Below are 24,551 nucleotides of genomic sequence, written 5' to 3'. Positions count from 1 at the left end.
ATAAATTTTAAAAATTAAAACCTGTAGCCAGATTTTAAAAACAAAATCTGAGACTAAAGGAGATAATCACATCTAATGGGGAAGTCCATCCTCTAAAACACAGAATGAAGACACAGCTTTAACTCATTTTATCTATTATGATACAATCAATAAAACCCCACCCAATACTTTCTATGGCGATTTAAGAATAACTGACCACGATGAGCTGAACTGAGCTCCAAATTCCAATGTGGCTGCTCAGAGGTATTTATAATCAATGCAGCTTTAAGCTAAATGCCACTCAAGTCTCACTGGCCTGTGTTGGACACACCCCACAACAAACTTCATCCACAGACCACGGATTCCACATCCTGAGCAGACAACGCTGTGTCCCACACTTCTGAGAAAAGCTGCAGTTATCTCTGTCTCTTCAAGGACTTGCTTATTCCAGCAAGTTATTGCTTATTCCTGCAGTTATCTCTATCTCTTCAAGGACTTGCTTATTCCAGCCCCTGCTTCCCCACCTGCTGCCTCAAGACTACAGGATGATACAGAGGATTAACCAAAAAGGATCCACAAGACATTTTATTCAACTCATCATCATTTTTGAGTCCTGACTCCAGGTAAGTTTCCTTCTCTAATGCTGCAGGTCATCCAGTAACAACAGAGGGCACATGGGGGTGGATTTTGCAGGCACACCTATTTAACCACCAGTCTGAAAACTGGGCACCTGAACACAGAGTCCTTGGGGGAAAAAAACCCCACCAAAATGTAGCCTCAGCCTGCAGAACATTACAAAAATCCAACTGGTAGAGTGAGAAGCTGCATGTTGTGTTCCCTGCAGTTCAAAGATGACTGGAGACAGCAGCACCTTAGATTAAAAAACCTTTTGCCATTGAAATAGTGACTTAGCCTTTCAATCATCTTGCAGTTGTTTTATCCAAGAATAAAAAAAAATAGTTAAAACCCAAAAAGTTGGGTTTGTCCCCTGTAAAGTTTCCCATAGAGCTTTCACGTATCAAATAACTTGAAAAAAATGCTTTAGAAATCACTTTAAAGAAGTACTTGTGTGGCTGTGTTAACTAAAGTTAACAGGAAACGGTTTCCAGTTTTAAATTTTTGGCTCCACTGGATTTAGATGATGTCCAGCACAATGAACTCCCTGACTGGGAAGGGTGCTGGGAGTGCCTCGAGTGAGGCTGCCATTTCATAAAGTGCTTGTGTTCCAAACCATAGAGCTGTCAGAGCCCTCTGTGCTGGGGCAGGAGAGTCCACGTGGGGCTGGAGTCTCTCCCCGGGGTGGCTGGGACAGGCACAGGCCCTGATTATCCCCCGAGGCGCTGCCCCTCTCCCCAGGCAAAGCCCCCCGGCCGCTCCTCTGGCAAGGGGTTGTAATTGGGGTCATCCTCCGGCGTGTCAAATAGTGCTTTCCTGCAAAACACAAAGGATGGGTGTCCTTGAAACACAGCTTTCACAGCTCACTGCTGCTCAGTGGCCTCCCTCAAGAACAGCTCGCCCAGGCAGTGGGATTTATGCTCTCCACTTTGGAGCCACCAGGAAGGAGATCCCAAATCAAGACTGATGAGGTTCATCCTTTGATATTTATGTATAAATATTCTATGCCAGACATCTTCAGGACAGTTTTATGAAAACAACCATCAGAGGTGTTCTGGGAGAGGACCACAGGGGATTAGAGCATCCACACAAGAGGGAAGAGAGTGGGGGCACCACTACTCAATACTATAAACACTGAAGTTTTCTTTTCCAAAACTGTGACATAAGGATAACTTATAGATGAAAAAAACCCATTAAATATCTTATTTGTAGTACCTCAGCACTGTTCACACTCAGCAGAGGACACAGCTTTGGTGCCACCAAAAAAAGCTGCCAGTAAAGCCTGACAAGTGTTATCAGAGAAACCAAAGGTAAAATCCTTTAGCTCTTCTCCCAGTTAAGTTGGTTCCCACTTAAACAAATTCCAGCTCTTTGTTTGGCAACACGAGTTCAATAAAAAGCAAGGACACCCCCCAGTTCTGTCTCTGCCCAATTCACCAGAAGCTGGTGTGACTGAATTGCACACAGTTTTCCAAACAAGCACTTTTTCCATTTCTCTTCCAAAGACATCAATACTCACAGGACAGACGGGGTTCTCAGGAGCCTCCCACCACCAGGCTGATTGGGAAAGACATCCTCTAAGAAAAAATATATATGCCCAACAGCAATGCCTGGTATAGAAAGAAAAGCCAAAAGGTGATTTTTCACTAGTTCTCCTTTACAACTCTCAAATGCTTTACACTAGAATTTTCAGAAAAACAACATACATTGGTTCTTTCACAGAAAATATGATGACACAGAAATACAAAACCTAAGGAAGAAAGCTAACAGCAGGTAATAAGCTTAACTTACACTACCAGATGTTAATACTGGGGAAAGGTCTTGTCATTATTAAAAATACTGATGTTTTGGCTCTATTAGAGTTGATAAAATAGTAATATAAGCTATTTTATTTCAGTAGACTGATGCTGTTGCAGTCAGATGATGCATCAGGGCTGATTCCAAGCAATAAAAAGCCAAAACATCAAAAGCTCTTTCCATCCTTATCACAGCACAAAACATGCTACAATGGCTAGAAATCAGAAAAGCCTAAAAACATAAACATAAAATAATAAATATATCAGAAGAACTAACACCAAGCATTAGGGCATTTAGCCCTTGGATTTGTCCCTGTTTTCTGTTTCATGTAAAACATGAGGAGGAACAGATCCTCGTGATTGCTGCCATTGCTCACCTAGGAGATCCACAATGATGGAGTTCCCCAAAAGCAGAGAAAAGCCCATCAAGACCCAGGGTAGAAACGGGGCTTGGAAGATGAGGAGACCGAAGAAGTTCATGCGGACGTAGGGATTCCTGCGGCTCCAGACGTACACCAGCATGATGGTGAACGCCTGCCCCAGGAACACCAGGTTCACAAACAGCCCAAAGAGCTGCCATGGCTCGTTAAGGAAACGCTTGTGAGGTCAGGAATGTCACAGCTTCATTTGTAATCCTGTGTTTTCCACACAGCTGGTAGATCCACTTTCCCTGGTGCGAGTACATCAAACTACTGTCCAACAAATCCAACGGCTGCAGTGGGATTTGGAGTACCTGCAGCATGAATCATCTCATTAAAGCAGAATTCAATTCTTCACAGACAACCTGAGCATGATCCCACATGTGAACAGTCCCCTGATAACCCCATTTCCATGATCCAGCAGAAAAAAAACCTGAAAAACCAGCAACAATCCCAAAATATTCAAAACCACCCTAAGAAACATTGGTACTCCTTGTGCAAGAAACTATATTAAGGTAACAGTAAAAACATGGTTTCAGCTCTTCTTCACACATCTGTAGCTTTACTAAAGGAGCTTGGAATTAAAACAGAAAGGATACAGTCATTAAAAGTCCTCCAAAAAGGAACATAAATACAAAATCTGCCGTCCGACCCCGGAAAGAACCTTCCTCGAGCATGCGGCAGTACCGGTATCTGAGGCCACAGGTCAGGAAAACTCCATTGCAAGTGAGTTCAGAGACAGATCCAAGCAGAAAATGATTCAATTCTACATCACCCTGAAAGTGTTTTATCCATTTACTGCATCACTTGGCTCTTTCTGGACACTTCAGCAGAGAGGGTGAATTTTCCTGGAATTACCTGGAATTTTCTCCTGCACCAAGTCAGCACCAGCCTGAAGGATCAGGCTTGTACAAATTCTTAACACCAAAAAAGTAACTGGCAAAACTCTTGACCCCCTTGAAGCCTATTCATGATACCAGTGAAGCTGGCATTGCTGAATTCCCAGGAATTCAACCTTTCCTGTGTGCAACATTCCTGCACTCTGGAGCTCTGCTTGCCAAGGGAACCAACACAACTTGGTGAAGGATACAAAAAGATCATGTTAAATAAAAAATTAAAGCCAACTGGTCCAAAGAACAAGTAGTTTGTGATTAATCTCCATATCTGGAAATAAGACAAATACAAGGACTTTAAACATGACAGCTTATTTTTATTGTCTAAATAGGTAAGCAAGTAACAACAAAACCGAAATCTCCTTTACAGAAAATGAAACTAAAACCTATTTTAAGGCATAGTGGTCTGCACTCTGGCTACAGTAGCTTTTAAAAAGTGTATTTCTAATACAAAAAGTACACTGTTTTGAGAAGACAAACACTTAAAAAACTCTACAGCACATTTTAAAACCTCCCGTGCTTCAGAACACACTTACTTGAAAGTGCTTAAATATTAACTCAGGGTTGAAATACAGCTGGAAGGGCGTGATAAGTTCTAATTGCTGAAAAAGAAGAGAACATTTTGAAAGGATCAATACAAGAAACAACAACAAAAAAAAAAAAAAAAAAAAAGGAAGAAATAAAAAATGCACACCCAAAACAGTAACTCATTCCCGTGTGCCAAAAAGAGCCCAGCAAGCCCTCAATCAGCACTGTGAGTTTTCTGGCAAGTGGGAGCCTCAATACAACAACCCTCTGGCGCTGCTGTCATTTATTCGTGTTTTGCACCTTCCCCGGAATCCCCTCGCTCAGGGGGTCCTCGGGGCTCCTCACCCGGCTCTGAGCGGGGGCGGTGCCTGCGGGCTCCCCTTCCACGGCGACCCCGCGCCCACCCCGCTCCCAGTTCCCGTCACAGCCTCCCTCCCGCGGCCGCGCACTGACCACGGCGGCGGTGGTGAGGACGCAGGCGGTGGTGTAGGCCCGGGTCACGGGCGGCACCTGCAGGTACTCCTGCCGGAACGTCTGGTACGCCATCTTGGCGGCCCGGCCCCACCCCCGCCTCCGCCCTGCCCGACGCTCCGCGCTCCCATTGGCTGAGCCGCAGCGCCCTCCCTCCGCTCCGCGCTTTCATTGGCCGACTGCCCAGCTCGCGGCCGCCTCTCCGCACTCCCATTGGTCGTCTTGCAGTGCCCGCCCACCACCCTTCGCTGCCATTGGCCCAGAGGCCAGCTCGCGGCCGCGCTCTCCCCGCGCTTGGCCCGCCCACCGAGGGGCGGAGCGCTCGGTGATTGGGCGGGAGAGTGCCCTGGTGGGCGCTGATTGGCTGCCGCCAGGGCTGCCCTGAGGCGGCGCTGGAGCGAGGCGGGAAAGCCGCGGCGGCCCCGCCGGGTCTCGGAACCGTCCTGGGGCAGCGTCCCCGGGCCCCGCGCTCGGCCCGCGAGCGGCATGAGCGGCCCCGCTGCCTCGGGGAACGCCGGGGAGCCCTGTGAGACGGGCCCTCCCCTCGCGGCCCGGCCGCCCCAGTCCCCCGCCGCCATGTCGGTGGATCCCATGGCCTACGAGACGCAATTCTTCGGGTTCACGCCGCAGACGTGCATGCTGCGCATCTACATCGCCTTCCAGGACTACCTCTTCGAAACGATGCTGGTGGTGGAGGGCGTGATACTGAAGAAGCTGGACGATATTCCCGGCTGCAAAATCAGCTCTTCCCAGATCCGGAAATGCACCGAGAAATTCCTGCTCTTCATGAAGGAGCACTTCGATAAACTGTTCGCTAAAATGGAAGAAGTGCTGCTGCAGCTGGTGCTGAACATCCCTAAGAACGTGCTGCTGCCAGAGGACAGGGTGCAGGAGCAGTATCCCTGCAGCAAGGAGGAATTCCAGGCGCTGCAGGATGAGCTGCAGCAGCTGCGGCAGCAGTACAGGGCAGAGGTGGCCTTGGAGCAGGCGCTGCTAGTAGAGCTGGAGGAGCAGAAGATTGTCAAGGCCGAGCTGGAGAAGACTTTGCAGTGCTTTGATGAGCTGGATAACATCTGCAGGGAGCACGGGGCCGGCAACTTCAAGGAAAGCTTTGCCTTCCTGACACAGAGCTGTAAGAAATTGCAGGATGTGCTGAAAGACGTCGAGGAGAAGAGCAAAAAAGTGAAGCAGCATGATCAGTTGATGTAATGGAAATTCGGAGAAGGTAACAGTTGCCATATAGACAGCTTGCTTAAAATTACAGGGGCTTATCTTCCCCTTAGTCTGCTTATCCCGCCAGGATTTGGTCTAAAAACTGTTGAACTGTGCCTCTTTGCACCCCCCTAAGGCCGGAAGGGGAGAAAGCCTGTAAATTCTAACTCGGATTGTTAACTTCGGAAGTTTTGGGTTGCATAACCGGGGTTTGAAAACACTGAATGTTACCTTTGAACACAATGTAGCACTTGCCCGTTTGAAGGGTCATAAAAACACAGCCTCGTTAAGACTTCTAGGAATGTGTAGGTGGTTTCCAGCCTGAGGTCAGTGAGGCCGCGGGGACTTTGCCGGTGGCCGAGGAGCTGCCTTGGCCATGGCTGTGGTGCCTTTCACTATGTTTGGGAAGCCAGCGAGGAGGAAATGCAGGGAGAAGGACGCTATCAACACTGATGCTATCAACAAGGTTCTGATGAGATCTGTTGGCATCAAACCAAATTTCAGCCCAGTTTCTGGAATGTCAGGGTTCCTCACTGCTCCACCTGTGCTTGTGTTTCTGTCAGCCCAGAGCAGAAGCCACTGGAGGAAATTAGTAATTCCATCAGTTTGTCCTACTTCACCTTATGTTGCTTTATATATATTTGTTTGGGGTTTTTTTGTTGCCCAGTGTCCCTTTTCTACTAAACAAAGTTTATTTTATTAACATTTAATCAGATTTTCCTGTGAAAATGTTATTAATATTGATAAGCTCTTGTGTCTTAATTAAACTTATTCTCTCTGTACTTAATTCAAAATCCCTGACAGTCCGTGCATCTTTCTACAGCAGTTTTTTAATCTCCTGTTTAGTCCTATCATTAAATATCAATATTAATTTCTACTTTACTAGCATAGAGGTTTAAAAGTCATTAACTCTGTGAATCATTTAGAGGTGACCGCAATAAAAATGTGTATTGAAAACATAAAACACAGTTTGGAATTCTTTCTTCCCTGAGTTGAGAAGAGCAAGATGTGAAAAGTGTTACTTGGCAGCAGAGGGCAGCAGCAGCCCGGCCCAGGGATCTGCTCCACAGCAGGCTGGTCTGTTTTTCCAACTCTGTGTAACTTTCCTGGACATGCAGAATTATCGTGTTTCCTCAGGTGAATCAGTTGTTTTATCCTCAGTAAATAGGAGATGCTTTTCCTGGGTGTTCTGTGCCTGGAGTGACCACACACGGATTGGCAGAAAGCTGGACCCTGTTGGGTTTGTACACCTTAATGCTGTATTTTCCTTCAAAAATGTATTATTCCCATTTTCACAGGTTTTTCCTCTCCCAGCCAGAGACAATTTCACTGCCAGGCCAGGGTTCCCCCCAGCACACCCTTCCCAGCTGGAGTGTTGGGTGAGGGGGATGCTGGGCACGATGGTTGTACTGGGCTGTGCCTGGCCCACTCCCTGACCCCTTGATGTCCTGCTGTGTCACCAACCAGGGAAATGTGTCCACAACTGAATCTGGGATTGACCATCCCACCCCCCTGGTGTGGATTTAACCCATGCTGGCCTTGGGCCCTCCTGCGATTGTCCCTTCCCACCTGCTCTCAGAAATGCCATCCTCCCACACACACTCCCAGCACTGCAGTCACCATAATAAAATATTTTACAATAAATTATATCCTGATGCTCCTTGGGCAGGGAGCTGTGGCAGCTCACGGAATCATGGAATTCTTTGGGCTGGAAAAGCCCTCTGAGCATCAAGTCCAGCAGTTCCCCCAGCACTGCCATGGCCAGCACTCGCCATGTCCTCGAGTGCCACATCCACAGCAGCTGGATCCAGTGGCAGTGGTGAGCATTCCCAACTCCAAATCGTGTCCATGTGTTTGTGGGTTCTCTGGAGGTTCAGAGCCTCGTGAGCACATTGATATACCCTGGCTCCATCCCCAGTGGCCTCTCCACCTGTCCTTGTCCCACTCTCCCAAGGCTCCCATCACTCTTGGAGGGTGATCCAGAGTGTCCATGGCCATGGTCCCATTGGTGACAAGGCAGGCACAGACAGGGTAGCACCAGGCTAATGCAGGAGCAGGACCTGGAACTGGCTTGGAAAGGAGGGGGAGAACTTCCAGATGGATTATTTTAATGCTCATTTTCTCCCAGTACTTGCATGGAGCTGGAATACTCAGAGCCCCAGGCTGGGAGTGAGGTACTTCATAATACCAAATGTAAAAACTGTAACCAGCTGTTGGTAAAACATTTCCAAGAGCCTTTTTCAGGAGAAAGAGCCTTGATGTCAAACACTTGGTGCAATGAACACCCCAGCAGCAGAGCTGATGTCTGAGGGGAACAAAGCCACTGGTTTTCCGGCCAGGATAATGCCCGGGACACACAGGAGGAACCCTGTGTGGGACACACAGGAGGAACCCTGAGGATCCATGGGGCTGAGGATGTCCTGGCAGCTGGATGCTCCATCAGATAGAGAATGGCTTCAAGTCCCTCTACAGTTCCTGGGACAATCAGACTTCCAACAAAACTCACCCCTGGGAATAAAAGCATATTCTGGCTGTGAGGAGGAGCAGTGCAGCCGGATTTGCAGGCCCTGTGCACGGAGAGGGGTCAGGTAAAGCAGGGAAGGCACTGGCTCTGTGTCCCAGGGATTCTGGTTTGCCCTGCAAACCCCCAGGGCTTCAGTTCCCTGTATAAGGAGAAAACAGAAAATTTAAACCTAAGATATTTTTGGCAGCATTCACAGGCAGTTGGATCGGTGTAGCTCTCCTTGACTTAGACGCTGAATAATGGTGTAATTAGCAGCCGTTAATGAACACACACCATGGTGTAATTAGCAGCCGTTAATGAACCCACACCTGGCAAAATGCCGGGGGGGAGGAGGGGGTTACCATATGCCTCCTTATTAAAAGAATTAATTACAGGCAGGAGATGCTGGTGGCAGCCACAAGCTTTAATCACTTCACCTCAAGCTGGTGGTGGGTCAGTTCCTGCCTTTGCTGTCTTGTGGTGGCTCAGGGCTCCCATCCCTGTCCACATCCCACAGCAAGGCTGAAGGGACCAACAGGGCAGGGAAAAAGTCCTTTTCATTCTAAAAATGAAAAATACCCTGTTGTGGCAAAAAAATTTCTTCCACGGGGATTTTTGCTGGCGCAAACTGAGCAAGAGCAACCCCCATCCTTAAAACAACCCTGTGGAAACTTCAAATAAAAAATAATAGAGATGGGCAGAGAGAGAGCCAGGCACTGTGAGTTATTCCAGCTGGTGAGTGCAGTGGCTCTTCCCTAATGTGTTTGCACATCACACACCATAACATGGGATGGGAGTGAACATTCCGAGTGCTCACTGGGATTTCTAGAGAGCTGCCCCAGTGCTGCCTCCTCTGCACCCCAGCCCTGGCAATAAAATAAACGGGGCATGGAAAATGGGCATTCAGCTCCCATTAGTGGCTAAACATTGATTTACTCAAGCAAAGAAACTCGGTCAGGGCTTGGCTGCTGGTGACTCCTGGCCGTGTTTGTGGGACATCCCTGGAAACTGTTAGAAAAGAACATGGTAAATGACTTTTTCCTACTCAAGGAGAAGAAAATGGAAAACCTGAAAATGTCTGGCAACAAAAGAATCACTTTCACATATGAGATTCTTTTTTCCCCCTAATTAAACCATGGGGGAGAGGGAATATGATTTATAAAGGTTCTGCTGGAGGGAGGCCTTGGAGCCAGCTGTGCTTGGTGTGGAACAGCACGGACAACAATAAAGGGTGAAGTTTATGATTCTCCTTTGCTGGGGACTGGAAAAACTATGTCACTCACACAGCTCTGCATGGCTTTGGCTATTTCCCTGGCTGTTCATCCTGCTCTGTATCCATTTCACCCCTACTGCAGTTGGCTTTGGGTTGGAAAGGACCTTAAAGATCATCTATTCCCTGCCATGAGCGGAGACACCTTTTACTAGATTAGGTTGGGACAAAATCATTGGAGGAATTTAATTTCATCTTGAAGAGGAATAAAAAAAATGAACAAACCAAGCAAAACAACTAGAAAAATAACATTGAGGCAAGATGGAGCCTTTGGAGGTCAATCCACTGGATGGATCCTGACAGGTGGTGATGCCCCAAAACTGAACACTTTGAACCCAATGGTCACAGCTATGACCCCTCTGCTTGGTGTTTTTGTAACTCTGATTAATTTTGTCCCCTGCCCACAGCCCCTTCCTGGGCAGCCATGCCTCCCAGTGCTGGGCTAATGGGGATTCCATTACCCCTGATTTCCCTATAGAAAGGAAATTCTCCTGCTGCTTTGTCTGCTTATCCTTCCTAGGCTGTTATTACTCCCATTTACACAATTCAGAATATTATTCCCTCCTGTCACCTTAATTTCTAATAATTAGTATTTGGTGTAACACTACAGCAGACACCAGCTCTTAATGAATATTATAATAAGCACTAAATTATAATTTACTCCTCTAGAAATCCATTTTGATACATAGCCCACTTACAAGAAAATTAGGGGGAGCAGCTTTCAAGCCATTTACCTGGCTGGATCCAACCCCAAATTGAGTCCCCAGCAAGATCCTAAATGACCGTGAGCTCCAGAGGCATGTAGTGGCCTGGGACATGTCACTGACCATGTTAGGGCTGGATGTGCTGTGGTGGCAGTGACATGACCTTACCAGGACACTGCATTCCCAGGGAACCAGCAATTATTGGCTTTCAGTATTTTATTTACTCCCTGACAAAATGCTGGGGTATGAATCCATCTGGAGTGGGCAACAGCATTAATCCAGGAAGAGTGCTTGTGCAGTAAGGAACCCTTGATGTCCCTGTTTCCAACCTCAGGCTCTGCCGGTCCCTCTGATGGAGCTATTTTCCTTCCTTTTGTGGTGCTGGTTGCCAGGAATTTATTTATCCATCAATTAACAGGTAGGTTTGGCATTGGCAGGTATTGGGACCCATTGTGTGTTTGAGCAGAACACAGAGTCCCAGAATGGTTTGGGGTGGGAGGGATTTTAAGCTCATCTCGTTTCATCCCCTGCCATGGGCAGGGACAGCTTCCACAATCCCAGGATGTGAGTTTGTGGGCCCCAAGTTGGACAACTCCCTGGGTGCTCCCCTGGCAGGGGAGACCCTCCTGGAGCAGTTCTGCATCAGGAATGAGAGACGCATTGGACTTTTTCGGTCTTCAGCCTCTGTTTATTGTTATCTTATCAAAACTTCAGCACATTGTCTGCACCAGACTGCATGCAGGAAAACAGCACAAAAATGGCTAACAATCTCTTGTTACAAGGCCTTTTAAGTCTAATAAAAAACTAAGCTACCCAGTTAAGAAGTGACACCTAAATTATTTTCCTTTCTAACCCAATAACTGACCCCTAAAGACTCGCAATGCAGATTTTTCTACCCAATTACAAGACACCACCTAAACCCAAGAAGAAAGAGGAAGAAGAAGAAAGAAGAAAGGAACTCAAGATAACACCCTATATCTATCCTCCATCTTGAACCCATCTATAACATACTAAAAATCCTAAAACCAAAATTTCTCACCCATGTGACATACTATACTACTATCTACAATCTCTACAATCTATTTCACACTTTTGTGGTTTCTAGTTTACCCTGAGGCTTTGGAAGTTTTCTCCATGAATGAGGGTCAAAGTCAGTGCTCCCCTGGGGGTCAGGACACCCCAGAGCAAACAGAGAAATATTCCCGGTGCCCTGGTTTTCCACACCAAGATGCTCCAAGCCCCATCCAACCTGGCTTTGGAGAGGGATGGGGCAGCCATAGCTGCTCTGGGACACCAGTGCCAGGGCCTTCCCATCCTCACAGGGAAAGATCAGATCCTAAGCATTGTATAATACAGAAGCACTGAAGGATAATTTCTTTGAGGTGTTTATAGAGAAATATGAGAAAACAAATAAAAGAAAAAGAAAAAATATAAAAAGGAAAAAGGAAAAAGATAAGGTCTCTGTGCTTCTCTCTTCTGAAGGGGGTTGGGGAAGGTCTCCATTCTCCTCTTCCCTAGGGAGGTCTGGATGGTCTCATCCTCATCTGCCCTATGGGGAACCAGGGAAACTTGGTCCACTCTCCCCTTTCAGGTGGCTCAGGAGTCTCCATCCTTTTGCCCTTTTGGGGAAGGGTTGAAGGGGGTCTGTATTTTTCCTTAAATTTAGCCACAGCATCCTGGGAGCCATGGACAGGGAACTGGCAGCTCCAGAACACTTGCTGCTGGAACACTTGCCTCTGGGAACAGCTTCTTGGAGAGGGCTGGGCTCTCCTTTTTACTTCCAGGCATTTCCTGGCCATCTGAATCCTCAGGGATGAGCAGCTTTTACAGACAGCCATGGCTCTGAGGGATCAGGAAGTCCTGTCCTAAGGGCTTCCTCCATATCTGGTCCAGCAGCTCTCATGAAGGCAATGGGAGTGGTGGAGACTCTCGCCATGAGTAACCCAATTGTGGAGATCTTCCTCTTGTCCTCCTCCTTCCTTGCCTGCTCCAGAGCGTGAGCTGGATATGGACACCTGCCTTTGCTGCTGCAGGATGCTATACAGCACCACATCAGGGCACTACTCCTATGGCACAGCTGCATTTTCCTCACAGTCATGGACTGGGAACTGGCAGCACCAGGATATTTGCTCCTGGGACACATCCTTCTAGGATTACTGTACGGCTATGGCCTGGGTTTGCTTCTTTGATTTCAGTCTTTTCCTGGCTATCTGCATCCTCAGGACTGAGCAGGTCTTGCTGACACCGGTGCCTATGAGGGAGCAGGCAGTCCAGACCTAAGAGATTCCTCTCTCTGCACCCTGACAGATAAATCTACAATACTGAGGAAAGGCACGAAAAGCTTGACAAAGGGAAGGGAAGACTCTGATTGCCCCTTTTCCCAAGAGGTTTCTCCAGCAGAAGTTGCTAACAAGGACCAGACTGGAGAGCCCGCAACGGGTCGGTGGTTGTTTTATTTTTCCGGCCCTCAGTCCTGCGTGGGACTCGGTAGCTGGGGGCTGCAGAGGCGCCAGCAAGGCATCAAAGGCAGCCGGCCCACACCCAAGGGTGGCGCAAGATCTGGTCCAGCTGCGGCCGGTCGGCGGGGTGCTGGGCCAAACACCAGCGGATCAGGTGTCGGCACTCTGGGGAGAGAAGGCAGAAAGCGGCGGTCACCGGCAGAAGGCTCCTGCCCGGCTGCTCCCGGCGCCTGCAGAACCCGGGCCAGGCTGCGCGCGCTCAGAGCTGCCCTTTGCGGCACAGCGGCACGGCAGGACACGGCCACCTCCTTCAGCCAAGCGTGCCACACCCAGCCCGTCACGGGCCACCTCCCGCAGCCGGCCCTTGAGGGCGCATCCACGTCCCGCCGAGCTGCTGCGTGAGGGCCCGGCTGGGCTGCGTGCTGCCATCTGCCAAAGGCCGCCTTCTTGAGGCCGGCTACCAACCTGGAGAGACCTGCGGCCTGAAGATAAGCTCCCCCAGCAGGATCTCACGGTCGTCCTCGAAGGGGAGGCACCCGCAGACCATGACATAGAGCAGCACCCCCAGGGACCAGATGGTCGCCGCATGGCCGTGGTAGCGGCCCTGGCAGATCCACTCGGGTGGGCAGTACGTGCGTGTTCCTAGGGGAGACAGGCGGCGCTGTCCGGGCGCAGGCTGCTGCCTTGCAGAGCCTGGACGGACACAACTTCCCCCCCAAGGCCACCCTGCATCGCCCAGAGAATTGGCCGAAGGCAGGAAACCGCTCGGCAAGGCAGAGCAGGCCAGCGGAGCAGCCCAAGCCCTACAGCCCTGCCGAGCTGAGGGGTGGGGCCTGGCTTTTGCAGCCCCCCTGTGTCAGCAGAGCCTGCGGCCGGCTCCTGGGGCACGGCACCTGCCCCGCGCCGCGCCGCGGGGCAGCCGGCAGCCGGCTGAATGCCGCGCCCCACTGCCCCGGAGGGAACGGGGCCATGCAGTGCCTGGCGCTGGGAGCAGGGCCCGGGCCGCGGGCTCACCGGCAAATTGAGTGAAGGCCCGCTCCTGGAGGAAGGTGCCGCAACCGAAGTCGATGAGCTTCAGGTCGCCACTCTCCGGGTCCACGAGGAGGTTCTCTGGCTTGATGTCGCGGTGCAGGACGCCGCAGGCGGTGCAGTGCCGCACGGCCTCCAGCACCTGGCAGAAAAGCCAGCGCGCCGCCTCCTCGCTCAGGAACTCCTGCTGCTGCAGGAGCTGCAGGAGATCCTGCGATCGCTCCGGGCGCTCCAGCACCAGCACGAAGCTGTCAGGCAGCTCGAACCAGTCCAGGAGCTGGATGATGCTGCGGCAGCCAGAGCCCACCTTCTCCATCAGCACGATCTCCATTGGAACACGGCTGCCGTCGGGCTGTGAGGAAAAGACAATGCCTCCAGCAGGCCAGCTGGAGCTACCCTGTGCCTCCGCTGCCCCCTGCCCGCCACGACCCGCTCTGGCCCGCAGGCCCCGCTCACTCACCCGCTCGTCCCACTGCAGGACGCTCTCCCGGGCCACGTGCTTGATGGCCACCTGCAAGCCATCGACAGAGGGGGGCTGAGCTCGAGCCCTGCCCCGCTCCGGCCCTGGCCCTCCGGCCGCGCCCGGCCCTGCCGGCCACTTACCGGGCTCCCGTCCGAGAGGCGGGTCCCCGAGAAAACGGTGCCGAAGCCACCGCTCCCCAGCTGCGGGCCCAGCAGGTACAGCTCCTGCAGCTCCTTCTTGTGCCCTGCGGCCGAGAGCGAGCCATCAGCCCTGCGCCCAGGGCCCCCCGTGCCCGCCAGCCAAGCGGGCCGGGGCACCGCGGGCCACCTTGCCCTCACCTGCTTCCTGCTGCGCGCCGGGCAGCGGCCCCCGCCCTGCAGCCGTCGGGCCGGTGAGCGGCAGGGCTGGGCCGGGGCAGCACGCACAGGCGGCTGCAGGAGCCGCGGGGCAGCGGGGCGCGGCGGCACCGTCGCTGGCCCCGGCGTCCTGGGCCGGACTCTGCTCTTCTGGACGGCCGGGGCTGCAGCCCGAGGTGTCGCACAGGGGGGTCCCAGGAGCAGCTGCAAACCACACAGGGGATTTTTGAAGCCGTGCCCTCAGAGGCGCTGAGAACAGCCAGGGACTAGGCTGTGCTCAGAGACCCTGGCCCGGCCCAGGAATGCCCCCCAAGGGCCCCAGGGGAGCCGCAGGCAGCTCCTCAGAAGATCTCACCTTCTGTTAGGGCCTTCCCGGTAGTCGGTGGCTGTGTCAGAGCAGCTTCCAGGAGATGGAGGTCTCCGGGTCTCTGGAGGATCGCCTCCTCCACCAGGCACGGGCTGTTGCCCGCCGGCACAGCGTCCTGGGAGCCGTGGGCCGGCAACTGCCGGCTGCAGGACACTTGCTGCTCCGCCACCTGCTCCTGAGATGGCTCCCCTGCATCGGGCTGGGCTCCCACCTGGACTCGCGGGCTTTCCCTGGCCACGTCAGCGCTCAGGGTTGCGCCCGTGTTGTTGACGTCGACGGGTCCAGGGGAGCTGGGAGACCTGTCCACGGGCTCTGCACCTTCTGCCCGCTGACAGGTCTCACTGAGCCTCTCTGAGGGATGGAGGCTGTCAGAGATAGCCGAGGCTCCAGGCAGGATGGACGTTCCCTGACAGCCTGAGCTTCTTGCAGGGATGGCGGGTGTCTGCTGCTGCGCCATCCTTGCAAGGCTTGAGGCTCTCCCAGGGATGGAGAAGCTTCCTGGGAGCTGCCTCCTCATGGGATGGGGGCTCCTGAAGGAGCTGGGCGAGCCACAGCAGGGCAGGTGGCCTCGCTTCACCAGCTCCTCCAGTTCTTCCCACAAGGCCTGCCACATCCCATCGTAGAGCGGCACAGATGTCCCATTGCGAGCCCAGAGCAAGCTCATCAGTTCCTGCAGCTGTTGGGCCACTGCCACGCAGGGGCCGCAGCTGCAGGAGCCGTCCAGGGGGCTGGCGGGAGCACCTGGCCGCTGGCGAGGGGTCGGCCGAGGCCTGGAGGGCCTGGGAGCCGCAGGGGCTCCTCGGTTCCTCCGTGAGCCTCTGGGCCGGACCCCGGGGCGCTTGCGCCTCTTTGGTGTCCTTGTCTGCCGCCTCCGTGGTTGCCAGCGGCCAAGGGCCCACCAGACAGCCACAGCGGCCAGCAGCAGGACAAGCGCGGTCATGAGGACGCCACCGTCACACATGGCTCCGGCACGTCCCATCGCGACTGCACTGGCAGCCGCGGGGGCTGGCCCGGCTTATATAGGCATGGTGATGTCACAGAGCTGTGGCAGGACAGCCCTGTGCCGTCAGAGCCCCGCCTCACGCCTCACTCGGCCCCTTTGTGCCGTCACGGCCCCGCCTCACCCCGCCCAGGCTGACGCTGGCCTGTCCTTCCATCACTTCCCAGTAGTGCCAAGGACGACCCTCTCCACCATTTTCCTGCTGTCAAGATTAGATTGAAGGGATGGAGTTTCCTGGGAAGTCCCAAGCCTTTCCTGTCGAGTCAGATACAGCTGGAGAACACTGCCCCAGCGTAGACCTCCTTTTGGGCTTTCAGGACCTTGGCTAGATGATTTAAGGGCTTCCCACTGGGACATATTGGGATGAATCCCACCCAACGCCACATCCCATGGATATTGTTCTGGTCCCAGTTGTCCCCAGCAATCCCAAATGGAAGATCACTGTCCCTCACAGCACTGTGCCTCCACCGTTGGACGCCCTTCGGCACCCAGGGAAGCCGTGGTTTGCAAGAGGCTGCGGCCACAGCTTTAATGGGAAACTGAGCGTGGCAGGCAGCTCACTAATCCTTAAAGCCTCACATCGAGTTAGGACTTTGTTGACCAAAAGAGCCTCTCATGCAACGGGACGATCTAGAACGGAGAAACGGGGAAGGGTTTAACCCCACTGCCTGTTTAACTGCTCCTGAGGGAGGAGACTTGAAGGAATCTCATGACTGCATTTAGGTAATCGATCTCCAGATGCCCAGGAGAGACTCACTTATCCCTCTTGGAATCAATGTTTGGGATTTTTCTTTTTCTGGAGCAGTAAATTAGGATGGCGATGGAGGTTTCTGGTTGCGTTCCCAACAGGGCAGCCATTTGGCACAGCCCACGAACACGGCATCGCAGTCCATGTGGCTGTAGGACAGACCCTTGTGTTCCGCTTCTTTCCCTCTGCCGCTGCCCAGTGCCACCAGCTCCCCCCTGGCAATGAGCGGGTTCCGGGCTGAGCCAGGGCAGCGCGAAGGTGCAGCAGCTCAAGGATCCGCTGCCCGGGCACTTCCCGGGATAGGGCCGCCCTGGGCCTTGGCATGGACAGAGGGTCCCCCCTTCTCTGCTCGGTCTGACCCTCCTGCCCCAGCCTCGCTGGGCTCCACTGAGGTTCCTGCCGTGAGGGACGCTCTCCACCCAGATGCTGCCCCTGATTCCTTGCATCCACAGCACTGTTTTCCCTGGATTTTAGCCAGGGCTTCCCCTGTGTAAGGGGCTGGGCTATGCAGGGGAGAGGGTGTGGAGCTTTCCCCAGCCACCGTTAGCGGTTTCAGGCCGCCAAGAGCTCTTGTGTCTCCCTTTTCCCCACCAATATCCCTCTGTCCCCTCCTTGCCGACGTTTCCCCTCAGCAGCGCCGAGCCTTTTCCCGCCCTTTTTCCCCTCAGCGCTGGCCCCGCCCCCTCGGCTCTGGGAGCGCCTCCCGCCCGCCCCTCCTCAATTAACGCCCTTAGCTCTTCCCTCATTAATGCCTCACTCATTAACGCCCTGGCGGCCAAGAGCGGAGCTCTGGAGGAGCTCTGTGGAACACCCTGGCTGCGTGGGGCAGGGCCGAGATGCCTGCTCTTGCCCCCGCTTTCAGGCCAGGGATCCAGGGCACCGTCATCCCCGGGAAAGATGCTCCGTCCCAGCTCACTTCACCACTTCCTGTCTGTTGTTTATTGCTGCCCAGTGAAGAAAAGTCACATTGTCTTTGTCTGCTTGTCAAACATCATATCCTGCGTCTATCAGTTTATTGTATCGCTCTGGTATCTCACCCCTTATATGAGGAAAAAAAAAATAAATAAAAACCCCAAAACCAAAAAAAACCAAAAAACCCATTGTAATTTTTTCAGTATTCTCCGTTATGGAGACAGTCGCGTCCTAAAGAAAAAATACATCTCCGTAAGCATCACCCAGCAGTTCCTACTTCAAGAAATTCTACGCTGCCTTCCATGGACGGCTTGTAAAAAGCGTGGGGCTGTGCCTCGAGGAGTAGAATTTTTCTACTTGAGCAAACCTGTCTGAAATTCTTTTGGTTTATTTACGATAGCAGCTGTAAGTGATTTTTCTTCTTCTACTACAGGGAGAAAATGAAACTGAAAATGTTTCCTTTGCAAAAATGGAAGCTTTGTAACAACGGACATGCTGCTCCTGGGGAAAAGGTGTCGTGGCCCTTGGAGAAGTGGCAGTCACCGCTGACAGGACCTTAGAAAAGGGATAATTTTCCCTCCCAGCTCAGCCTCCAGGCCGGGGCTGACACACAGAGCTCTCACCATCCCCTCAGGGCGGGGTCTTGGCTGGAAGGATCTCAGCTCGGGCCAGGCCTTTGGGTAGAGCCTTGGAGAGCCATTCAGGGTACAAGAGGGTTGGCAGCCCTGAGAAAAGAAAACAGAAATGAAAGAGCGTGTGCATTTATGAAGAAAAACTATTTACTACCAAACCCTGTGTTGGTAGGTCAGGGCAGTAGACAGAAGGTAGCAGAGATTAGTAGCTGGCACCTGGGTGCATTTCTGTAACTAGAGCGGTTGGTGCACTCTCCATCAGTTGTTTTTAGGGGAGAGGAAGATATTTTTGGGGGGCACAGTGGGCCCAAGGCCATGGGAGCAAGTCCAGGATCTCATCTGCCTTCCCCTGTGAGTGAGCAGGAAAGCTAAGAGACCAAGTCAGGTTTTTTCCTTATCCTGAAGGTGAAGCAGAGAAGGGGAAATTCAGAGCTGACAAAAACATGCCATTTGGGGTGCACAAGTGCAGGGAGACCCCTCCCTTGCTGGTCAGGAGGTGCTATGGGCATCCAGTGATTCTTTGTTACAATAGCCAAGTCTCCAGAAGGGAGCTGGCTAGAAATGCCACTCCTTCCACCCAAAGTCCTAAAGCTCTGGGCTACAGGCTGTAACAAAGGTCTCGAGAATCGCTCCCTTCCAGAACACGAGTCCTCAACGGGAGACAGCAGGGTTCAGGGCTGCTAACACCGGGGGAGGGGTTTCCCTTGGAGTCCCCAGGGATGACTTTCTCCGGGGCTCCTTCCTCCGCCGCAGGGCTCTCCTCACGCACGTTCCCCGCCCCAAGACGGGAGGCTGAGCCTGCTGGGGCGTGTCCGTCTGTCCTAGGGTTCCTTTTGGCATCTGCCCAGCCCTGCACAGCTCCCTTGGAGGCTGCTGTCGCCTGAATGGAGACAGAGTGGGCTGCATTTTCCTGCTGATGATTTGAGGGGAAGAAAGAGGAAGAGTCCATCAGGGCTCAAGGGAAAAGGACGCTTTGACGCTTCTGCTTGTTCTCACAGCCTTGGCAGCGGAGCAACGTCTCTGTTCCTGCCGCCCACTCGGCGCTGGAATCCACAGACGGGCCCATGTTTCACTTCAGGGGACCCCAAGCAAGCGGCCAGATCGGTTTGAAAGGGCAGCTGTTGTTCCGCTGTTGCCCTTCTGGCCTTGTTAAAGCCCCTCCTACGTGCACTACAGCCTGAGCTTGAAGACACAAAAAACCACCTAGGTGGAGGAGAGGCATGGAAGCTTGACAAAGGGAAGGGAAGACTCTGATTGCCCCTTTTCCCAAGAGGTTTCTCCAGCAGAAGTTGCTAACAAGGACCAGACTGGAGAGCCCGCAACGGGTCGGTGGTTGTTTTATTTTTCCGGCCCTCAGTCCTGCGTGGGACTCGGTAGCTGGGGGCTGCAGAGGCGCCAGCAAGGCATCAAAGGCAGCCGGCCCACACCCAAGGGTGGCGCAAGATCTGGTCCAGCTGCGGCCGGTCGGCGGGGTGCTGGGCCAAACACCAGCGGATCAGGTGTCGGCACTCTGGGGAGAGAAGGCAGAAAGCGGCGGTCACCGGCAGAAGGCTCCTGCCCGGCTGCTCCCGGCGCCTGCAGAACCCGGGCCAGGCTGCGCGCGCTCAGAGCTGCCCTTTGCGGCACAGCGGCACGGCAGGACACGGCCACCTCCTTCAGCCAAGCGTGCCACACCCAGCCCGTCACGGGCCACCTCCCGCAGCCGGCCCTTGAGGGCGCATCCACGTCCCGCCGAGCTGCTGCGTGAGGGCCCGGCTGGGCTGCGTGCTGCCATCTGCCAAAGGCCGCCTTCTTGAGGCCGGCTACCAACCTGGAGAGACCTGCGGCCTGAAGATAAGCTCCCCCAGCAGGATCTCACGGTCGTCCTCGAAGGGGAGGCACCCGCAGACCATGACATAGAGCAGCACCCCCAGGGACCAGATGGTCGCCGCATGGCCGTGGTAGCGGCCCTGGCAGATCCACTCGGGTGGGCAGTACGTGCGTGTTCCTAGGGGAGACAGGCGGCGCTGTCCGGGCGCAGGCTGCTGCCTTGCAGAGCCTGGACGGACACAACTTCCCCCCCAAGGCCACCCTGCATCGCCCAGAGAATTGGCCGAAGGCAGGAAACCGCTCGGCAAGGCAGAGCAGGCCAGCGGAGCAGCCCAAGCCCTACAGCCCTGCCGAGCTGAGGGGTGGGGCCTGGCTTTTGCAGCCCCCCTGTGTCAGCAGAGCCTGCGGCCGGCTCCTGGGGCACGGCACCTGCCCCGCGCCGCGCCGCGGGGCAGCCGGCAGCCGGCTGAATGCCGCGCCCCACTGCCCCGGAGGGAACGGGGCCATGCAGTGCCTGGCGCTGGGAGCAGGGCCCGGGCCGCGGGCTCACCGGCAAATTGAGTGAAGGCCCGCTCCTGGAGGAAGGTGCCGCAACCGAAGTCGATGAGCTTCAGGTCGCCACTCTCCGGGTCCACGAGGAGGTTCTCTGGCTTGATGTCGCGGTGCAGGACGCCGCAGGCGGTGCAGTGCCGCACGGCCTCCAGCACCTGGCAGAAAAGCCAGCGCGCCGCCTCCTCGCTCAGGAACTCCTGCTGCTGCAGGAGCTGCAGGAGATCCTGCGATCGCTCCGGGCGCTCCAGCACCAGCACGAAGCTGTCAGGCAGCTCGAACCAGTCCAGGAGCTGGATGATGCTGCGGCAGCCAGAGCCCACCTTCTCCATCAGCACGATCTCCATTGGAACACGGCTGCCGTCGGGCTGTGAGGAAAAGACAATGCCTCCAGCAGGCCAGCTGGAGCTACCCTGTGCCTCCGCTGCCCCCTGCCCGCCACGACCCGCTCTGGCCCGCAGGCCCCGCTCACTCACCCGCTCGTCCCACTGCAGGACGCTCTCCCGGGCCACGTGCTTGATGGCCACCTGCAAGCCATCGACAGAGGGGGGCTGAGCTCGAGCCCTGCCCCGCTCCGGCCCTGGCCCTCCGGCCGCGCCCGGCCCTGCCGGCCACTTACCGGGCTCCCGTCCGAGAGGCGGGTCCCCGAGAAAACGGTGCCGAAGCCACCGCTCCCCAGCTGCGGGCCCAGCAGGTACAGCTCCTGCAGCTCCTTCTTGTGCCCTGCGGCCGAGAGCGAGCCATCAGCCCTGCGCCCAGGGCCCCCCGTGCCCGCCAGCCAAGCGGGCCGGGGCACCGCGGGCCACCTTGCCCTCACCTGCTTCCTGCTGCGCGCCGGGCAGCGGCCCCCGCCCTGCAGCCGTCGGGCCGGTGAGCGGCAGGGCTGGGCCGGGGCAGCACGCACAGGCGGCTGCAGGAGCCGCGGGGCAGCGGGGCGCGGCGGCACCGTCGCTGGCCCCGGCGTCCTGGGCCGGACTCTGCTCTTCTGGACGGCCGGGGCTGCAGCCCGAGGTGTCGCACAGGGGGGTCCCAGGAGCAGCTGCAAACCACACAGGGGATTTTTGAAGCCGTGCCCTCAGAGGCGCTGAGAACAGCCAGGGACTAGGCTGTGCTCAGAGACCCTGGCCCGGCCCAGGAATGCCCCCCAAGGGCCCCAGGGGAGCCGCAGGCAGCTCCTCAGAAGATCTCACCTTCTGTTAGGGCCTTCCCGGTAGTCGGTGGCTGTGTCAGAGCAGCTTCCAGGAGATGGAGGTCTCCGGGTCTCTGGAGGATCGCCTCCTCCACCAGGCACGGGCTGTTGCCCGCCGGCACAGCGTCCTGGGAGCCGTGGGCCGGCAACTGCCGGCTGCAGGACACTTGCTGCTCCGCCACCTGCTCCTGAGATGGCTCCCCTGCATCGGGCTGGGCTCCCACCTGGACTCGCGGGCTTTCCCTGGCCACGTCAGCGCTCAGGGTTGCGCCCGTGTTGTTGACGTCGACGGGTCCAGGGGAGCTGGGAGACCTGTCCACGGGCTCTGCACCTTCTGCCCGCTGACAGGTCTCACTGAGCCTCTCTGAGGGATGGAGGCTGTCAGAGATAGCCGAGGCTCCAGGCAGGATGGACGTTCCCTGACAGCCTGAGCTTCTTGCAGGGATGGCGGGTGTCTGCTGCTGCGCCATCCTTGCAAGGCTTGAGGCTCTCCCAGGGATGGAGAAGCTTCCTGGGAGCTGCCTCCTCATGGGATGGGGGCTCCTGAAGGAGCTGGGCGAGCCACAGCAGGGCAGGTGGCCTCGCTTCACCAGCTCCTCCAGTTCTTCCCACAAGGCCTGCCACATCCCATCGTAGAGCGGCACAGATGTCCCATTGCGAGCCCAGAGCAAGCTCATCAGTTCCTGCAGCTGTTGGGCCACTGCCACGCAGGGGCCGCAGCTGCAGGAGCCGTCCAGGGGGCTGGCGGGAGCACCTGGCCGCTGGCGAGGGGTCGGCCGAGGCCTGGAGGGCCTGGGAGCCGCAGGGGCTCCTCGGTTCCTCCGTGAGCCTCTGGGCCGGACCCCGGGGCGCTTGCGCCTCTTTGGTGTCCTTGTCTGCCGCCTCCGTGGTTGCCAGCGGCCAAGGGCCCACCAGACAGCCACAGCGGCCAGCAGCAGGACAAGCGCGGTCATGAGGACGCCACCGTCACACATGGCTCCGGCACGTCCCATCGCGACTGCACTGGCAGCCGCGGGGGCTGGCCCGGCTTATATAGGCATGGTGATGTCACAGAGCTGTGGCAGGACAGCCCTGTGCCGTCAGAGCCCCGCCTCACGCCTCACTCGGCCCCTTTGTGCCGTCACGGCCCCGCCTCACCCCGCCCAGGCTGACGCTGGCCTGTCCTTCCATCACTTCCCAGTAGTGCCAAGGACGACCCTCTCCACCATTTTCCTGCTGTCAAGATTAGATTGAAGGGATGGAGTTTCCTGGGAAGTCCCAAGCCTTTCCTGTCGAGTCAGATACAGCTGGAGAACACTGCCCCAGCGTAGACCTCCTTTTGGGCTTTCAGGACCTTGGCTAGATGATTTAAGGGCTTCCCACTGGGACATATTGGGATGAATCCCACCCAACGCCACATCCCATGGATATTGTTCTGGTCCCAGTTGTCCCCAGCAATCCCAAATGGAAGATCACTGTCCCTCACAGCACTGTGCCTCCACCGTTGGACGCCCTTCGGCACCCAGGGAAGCCGTGGTTTGCAAGAGGCTGCGGCCACAGCTTTAATGGGAAACTGAGCGTGGCAGGCAGCTCACTAATCCTTAAAGCCTCACATCGAGTTAGGACTTTGTTGACCAAAAGAGCCTCTCATGCAACGGGACGATCTAGAACGGAGAAACGGGGAAGGGTTTAACCCCACTGCCTGTTTAACTGCTCCTGAGGGAGGAGACTTGAAGGAATCTCATGACTGCATTTAGGTAATCGATCTCCAGATGCCCAGGAGAGACTCACTTATCCCTCTTGGAATCAATGTTTGGGATTTTTCTTTTTCTGGAGCAGTAAATTAGGATGGCGATGGAGGTTTCTGGTTGCGTTCCCAACAGGGCAGCCATTTGGCACAGCCCACGAACACGGCATCGCAGTCCATGTGGCTGTAGGACAGACCCTTGTGTTCCGCTTCTTTCCCTCTGCCGCTGCCCAGTGCCACCAGCTCCCCCCTGGCAATGAGCGGGTTCCGGGCTGAGCCAGGGCAGCGCGAAGGTGCAGCAGCTCAAGGATCCGCTGCCCGGGCACTTCCCGGGATAGGGCCGCCCTGGGCCTTGGCATGGACAGAGGGTCCCCCTTCTCTGCTCGGTCTGACCCTCCTGCCCCAGCCTCGCTGGGCTCCACTGAGGTTCCTCCCGTGAGGGACGCTCTCCACCCAGATGCTGCCCCTGATTCCTTGCATCCACAGCACTGTTTTCCCTGGATTTTAGCCAGGGCTTCCCCTGTGTAAGGGGCTGGGCTATGCAGGGGAGAGGGTGTGGAGCTTTCCCCAGCCACCGTTAGCGGTTTCAGGCCGCCAAGAGCTCTTGTGTCTCCCTTTTCCCCACCAATATCCCTCTGTCCCCTCCTTGCCGACGTTTCCCCTCAGCAGCGCCGAGCCTTTTCCCGCCCTTTTTCCCCTCAGCGCTGGCCCCGCCCCCTCGGCTCTGGGAGCGCCTCCCGCCCGCCCCTCCTCAATTAACGCCCTTAGCTCTTCCCTCATTAATGCCTCACTCATTAACGCCCTGGCGGCCAAGAGCGGAGCTCTGGAGGAGCTCTGTGGAACACCCTGGCTGCGTGGGGCAGGGCCGAGATGCCTGCTCTTGCCCCCGCTTTCAGGCCAGGGATCCAGGGCACCGTCATCC

General features: G+C 55.2%; 4 protein-coding genes across 8 annotated transcripts; 1 reads left to right on the top strand and 3 right to left on the bottom strand.

Moving 5' to 3' along the window:
- Positions 1 to 537: 537 nt before the first annotated feature.
- Positions 538 to 4,811, bottom strand: DERL2 (derlin 2). The gene is made up of 7 exons (XM_053961120.1): positions 4,684 to 4,811; positions 4,239 to 4,304; positions 3,900 to 3,973; positions 3,409 to 3,502; positions 2,768 to 2,963; positions 2,114 to 2,204; positions 538 to 1,410 (listed from the first exon to the last, which is right to left on the bottom strand). The coding sequence occupies exons 1-7, from the start codon at positions 4,774 to 4,776 to the stop codon at positions 1,305 to 1,307; spliced, it is 720 nt and encodes a 239-aa protein (XP_053817095.1). The 5' UTR covers positions 4,777 to 4,811; the 3' UTR covers positions 538 to 1,304.
- Positions 4,812 to 5,088: 277 nt separating this feature from the next.
- On the top strand, positions 5,089 to 6,877 carry MIS12 (MIS12 kinetochore complex component). The gene has a single exon (XM_053961287.1). The coding sequence runs from the start codon at positions 5,188 to 5,190 to the stop codon at positions 5,908 to 5,910; it is 723 nt and encodes a 240-aa protein (XP_053817262.1). The 5' UTR covers positions 5,089 to 5,187; the 3' UTR covers positions 5,911 to 6,877.
- A 5,946-nt stretch (positions 6,878 to 12,823) lies between these two features.
- Positions 12,824 to 16,126, bottom strand: LOC128798336 (uncharacterized). Of its 2 annotated transcripts, XM_053961702.1 has the most exons (7): positions 15,053 to 16,124; positions 14,680 to 14,901; positions 14,482 to 14,585; positions 14,339 to 14,389; positions 13,864 to 14,230; positions 13,315 to 13,491; positions 12,824 to 13,014 (listed from the first exon to the last, which is right to left on the bottom strand). In XM_053961702.1, the coding sequence occupies exons 1-7, from the start codon at positions 16,041 to 16,043 to the stop codon at positions 12,911 to 12,913; spliced, it is 2,016 nt and encodes a 671-aa protein (XP_053817677.1). In that variant the 5' UTR covers positions 16,044 to 16,124; the 3' UTR covers positions 12,824 to 12,910. The 2 variants fall into 2 exon arrangements, with proteins under 2 accessions (XP_053817677.1, XP_053817676.1); XM_053961701.1 differs by having other exon boundaries at positions 13,864 to 14,389; positions 15,053 to 16,126.
- Positions 16,127 to 18,096: 1,970 nt separating this feature from the next.
- Positions 18,097 to 22,978, bottom strand: LOC128798332 (uncharacterized). 4 transcript variants are annotated; one of them, XR_008434388.1, is made up of 7 exons: positions 21,905 to 22,978; positions 21,532 to 21,753; positions 21,334 to 21,437; positions 20,716 to 21,241; positions 20,167 to 20,343; positions 18,573 to 19,866; positions 18,097 to 18,449 (listed from the first exon to the last, which is right to left on the bottom strand). XR_008434388.1 is itself a non-coding variant. In XM_053961693.1 (7 exons), exons 1-7 carry the CDS (start codon positions 22,893 to 22,895, stop codon positions 19,763 to 19,765), a joined length of 2,016 nt encoding a protein of 671 aa, XP_053817668.1. In that variant the 5' UTR covers positions 22,896 to 22,976; the 3' UTR covers positions 18,097 to 19,762. The 4 variants fall into 4 exon arrangements, 2 of the variants coding, with proteins under 2 accessions (XP_053817668.1, XP_053817667.1); XR_008434387.1 differs by having other exon boundaries at positions 18,097 to 19,236; positions 19,353 to 19,866; XM_053961693.1 differs by having other exon boundaries at positions 18,097 to 19,866; positions 20,716 to 21,082; positions 21,191 to 21,241; positions 21,905 to 22,976.
- Between the last annotated feature and the right edge of the window lie 1,573 nt (positions 22,979 to 24,551).

This window comes from Vidua chalybeata, chromosome 20 (genome assembly GCF_026979565.1).
Source record: "Vidua chalybeata isolate OUT-0048 chromosome 20, bVidCha1 merged haplotype, whole genome shotgun sequence".
Classification (NCBI taxonomy): Eukaryota; Metazoa; Chordata; class Aves; order Passeriformes; family Viduidae; genus Vidua; species Vidua chalybeata.
Note: the sequence above shows the minus strand (reverse complement) of the source record. Positions and strands in the feature narration are given on the sequence as shown.

Bases quoted from the DNA above. Each gene is read 5' to 3' on its own strand.
- LOC128798336 (XM_053961701.1), bottom strand. From the start codon at position 16,043: ATGGGACGTGCCGGAGCCATGTGTGACGGTGGCGTCCTCATGACCGCG. The intron at 14,902-15,052 runs GTGAGATCTTCT...TGTGGTTTGCAG, and splicing joins CGGGAAGGCCCTAACAGAAG to CTGCTCCTGGGACCCCCCTG. The intron at 14,586-14,679 runs GTGAGGGCAAGG...TCTCGGCCGCAG, and splicing joins CGGCGCGCAGCAGGAAGCAG to GGCACAAGAAGGAGCTGCAG.
- LOC128798332 (XM_053961692.1), bottom strand. From the start codon at position 22,895: ATGGGACGTGCCGGAGCCATGTGTGACGGTGGCGTCCTCATGACCGCG. The intron at 21,242-21,333 runs GTAAGTGGCCGG...GATGGCTTGCAG, and splicing joins GCCTCTCGGACGGGAGCCCG to GTGGCCATCAAGCACGTGGC. The intron at 20,344-20,715 runs GTGAGCCCGCGG...TGTCTCCCCTAG, and splicing joins GGCCTTCACTCAATTTGCCG to GAACACGCACGTACTGCCCA.
- DERL2 (XM_053961120.1), bottom strand. From the start codon at position 4,776: ATGGCGTACCAGACGTTCCGGCAGGAGTACCTGCAGGTGCCGCCCGTG. The intron at 3,974-4,238 runs GTAAGTGTGTTC...TCTTATTTCCAG, and splicing joins TAATATTTAAGCACTTTCAA to ATATGGAGATTAATCACAAA. The intron at 2,205-2,767 runs GTGAGCAATGGC...TTTCTATACCAG, and splicing joins CATCATTGTGGATCTCCTAG to GCATTGCTGTTGGGCATATA.
- MIS12 (XM_053961287.1), top strand. From the start codon at position 5,188: ATGAGCGGCCCCGCTGCCTCGGGGAACGCCGGGGAGCCCTGTGAGACG.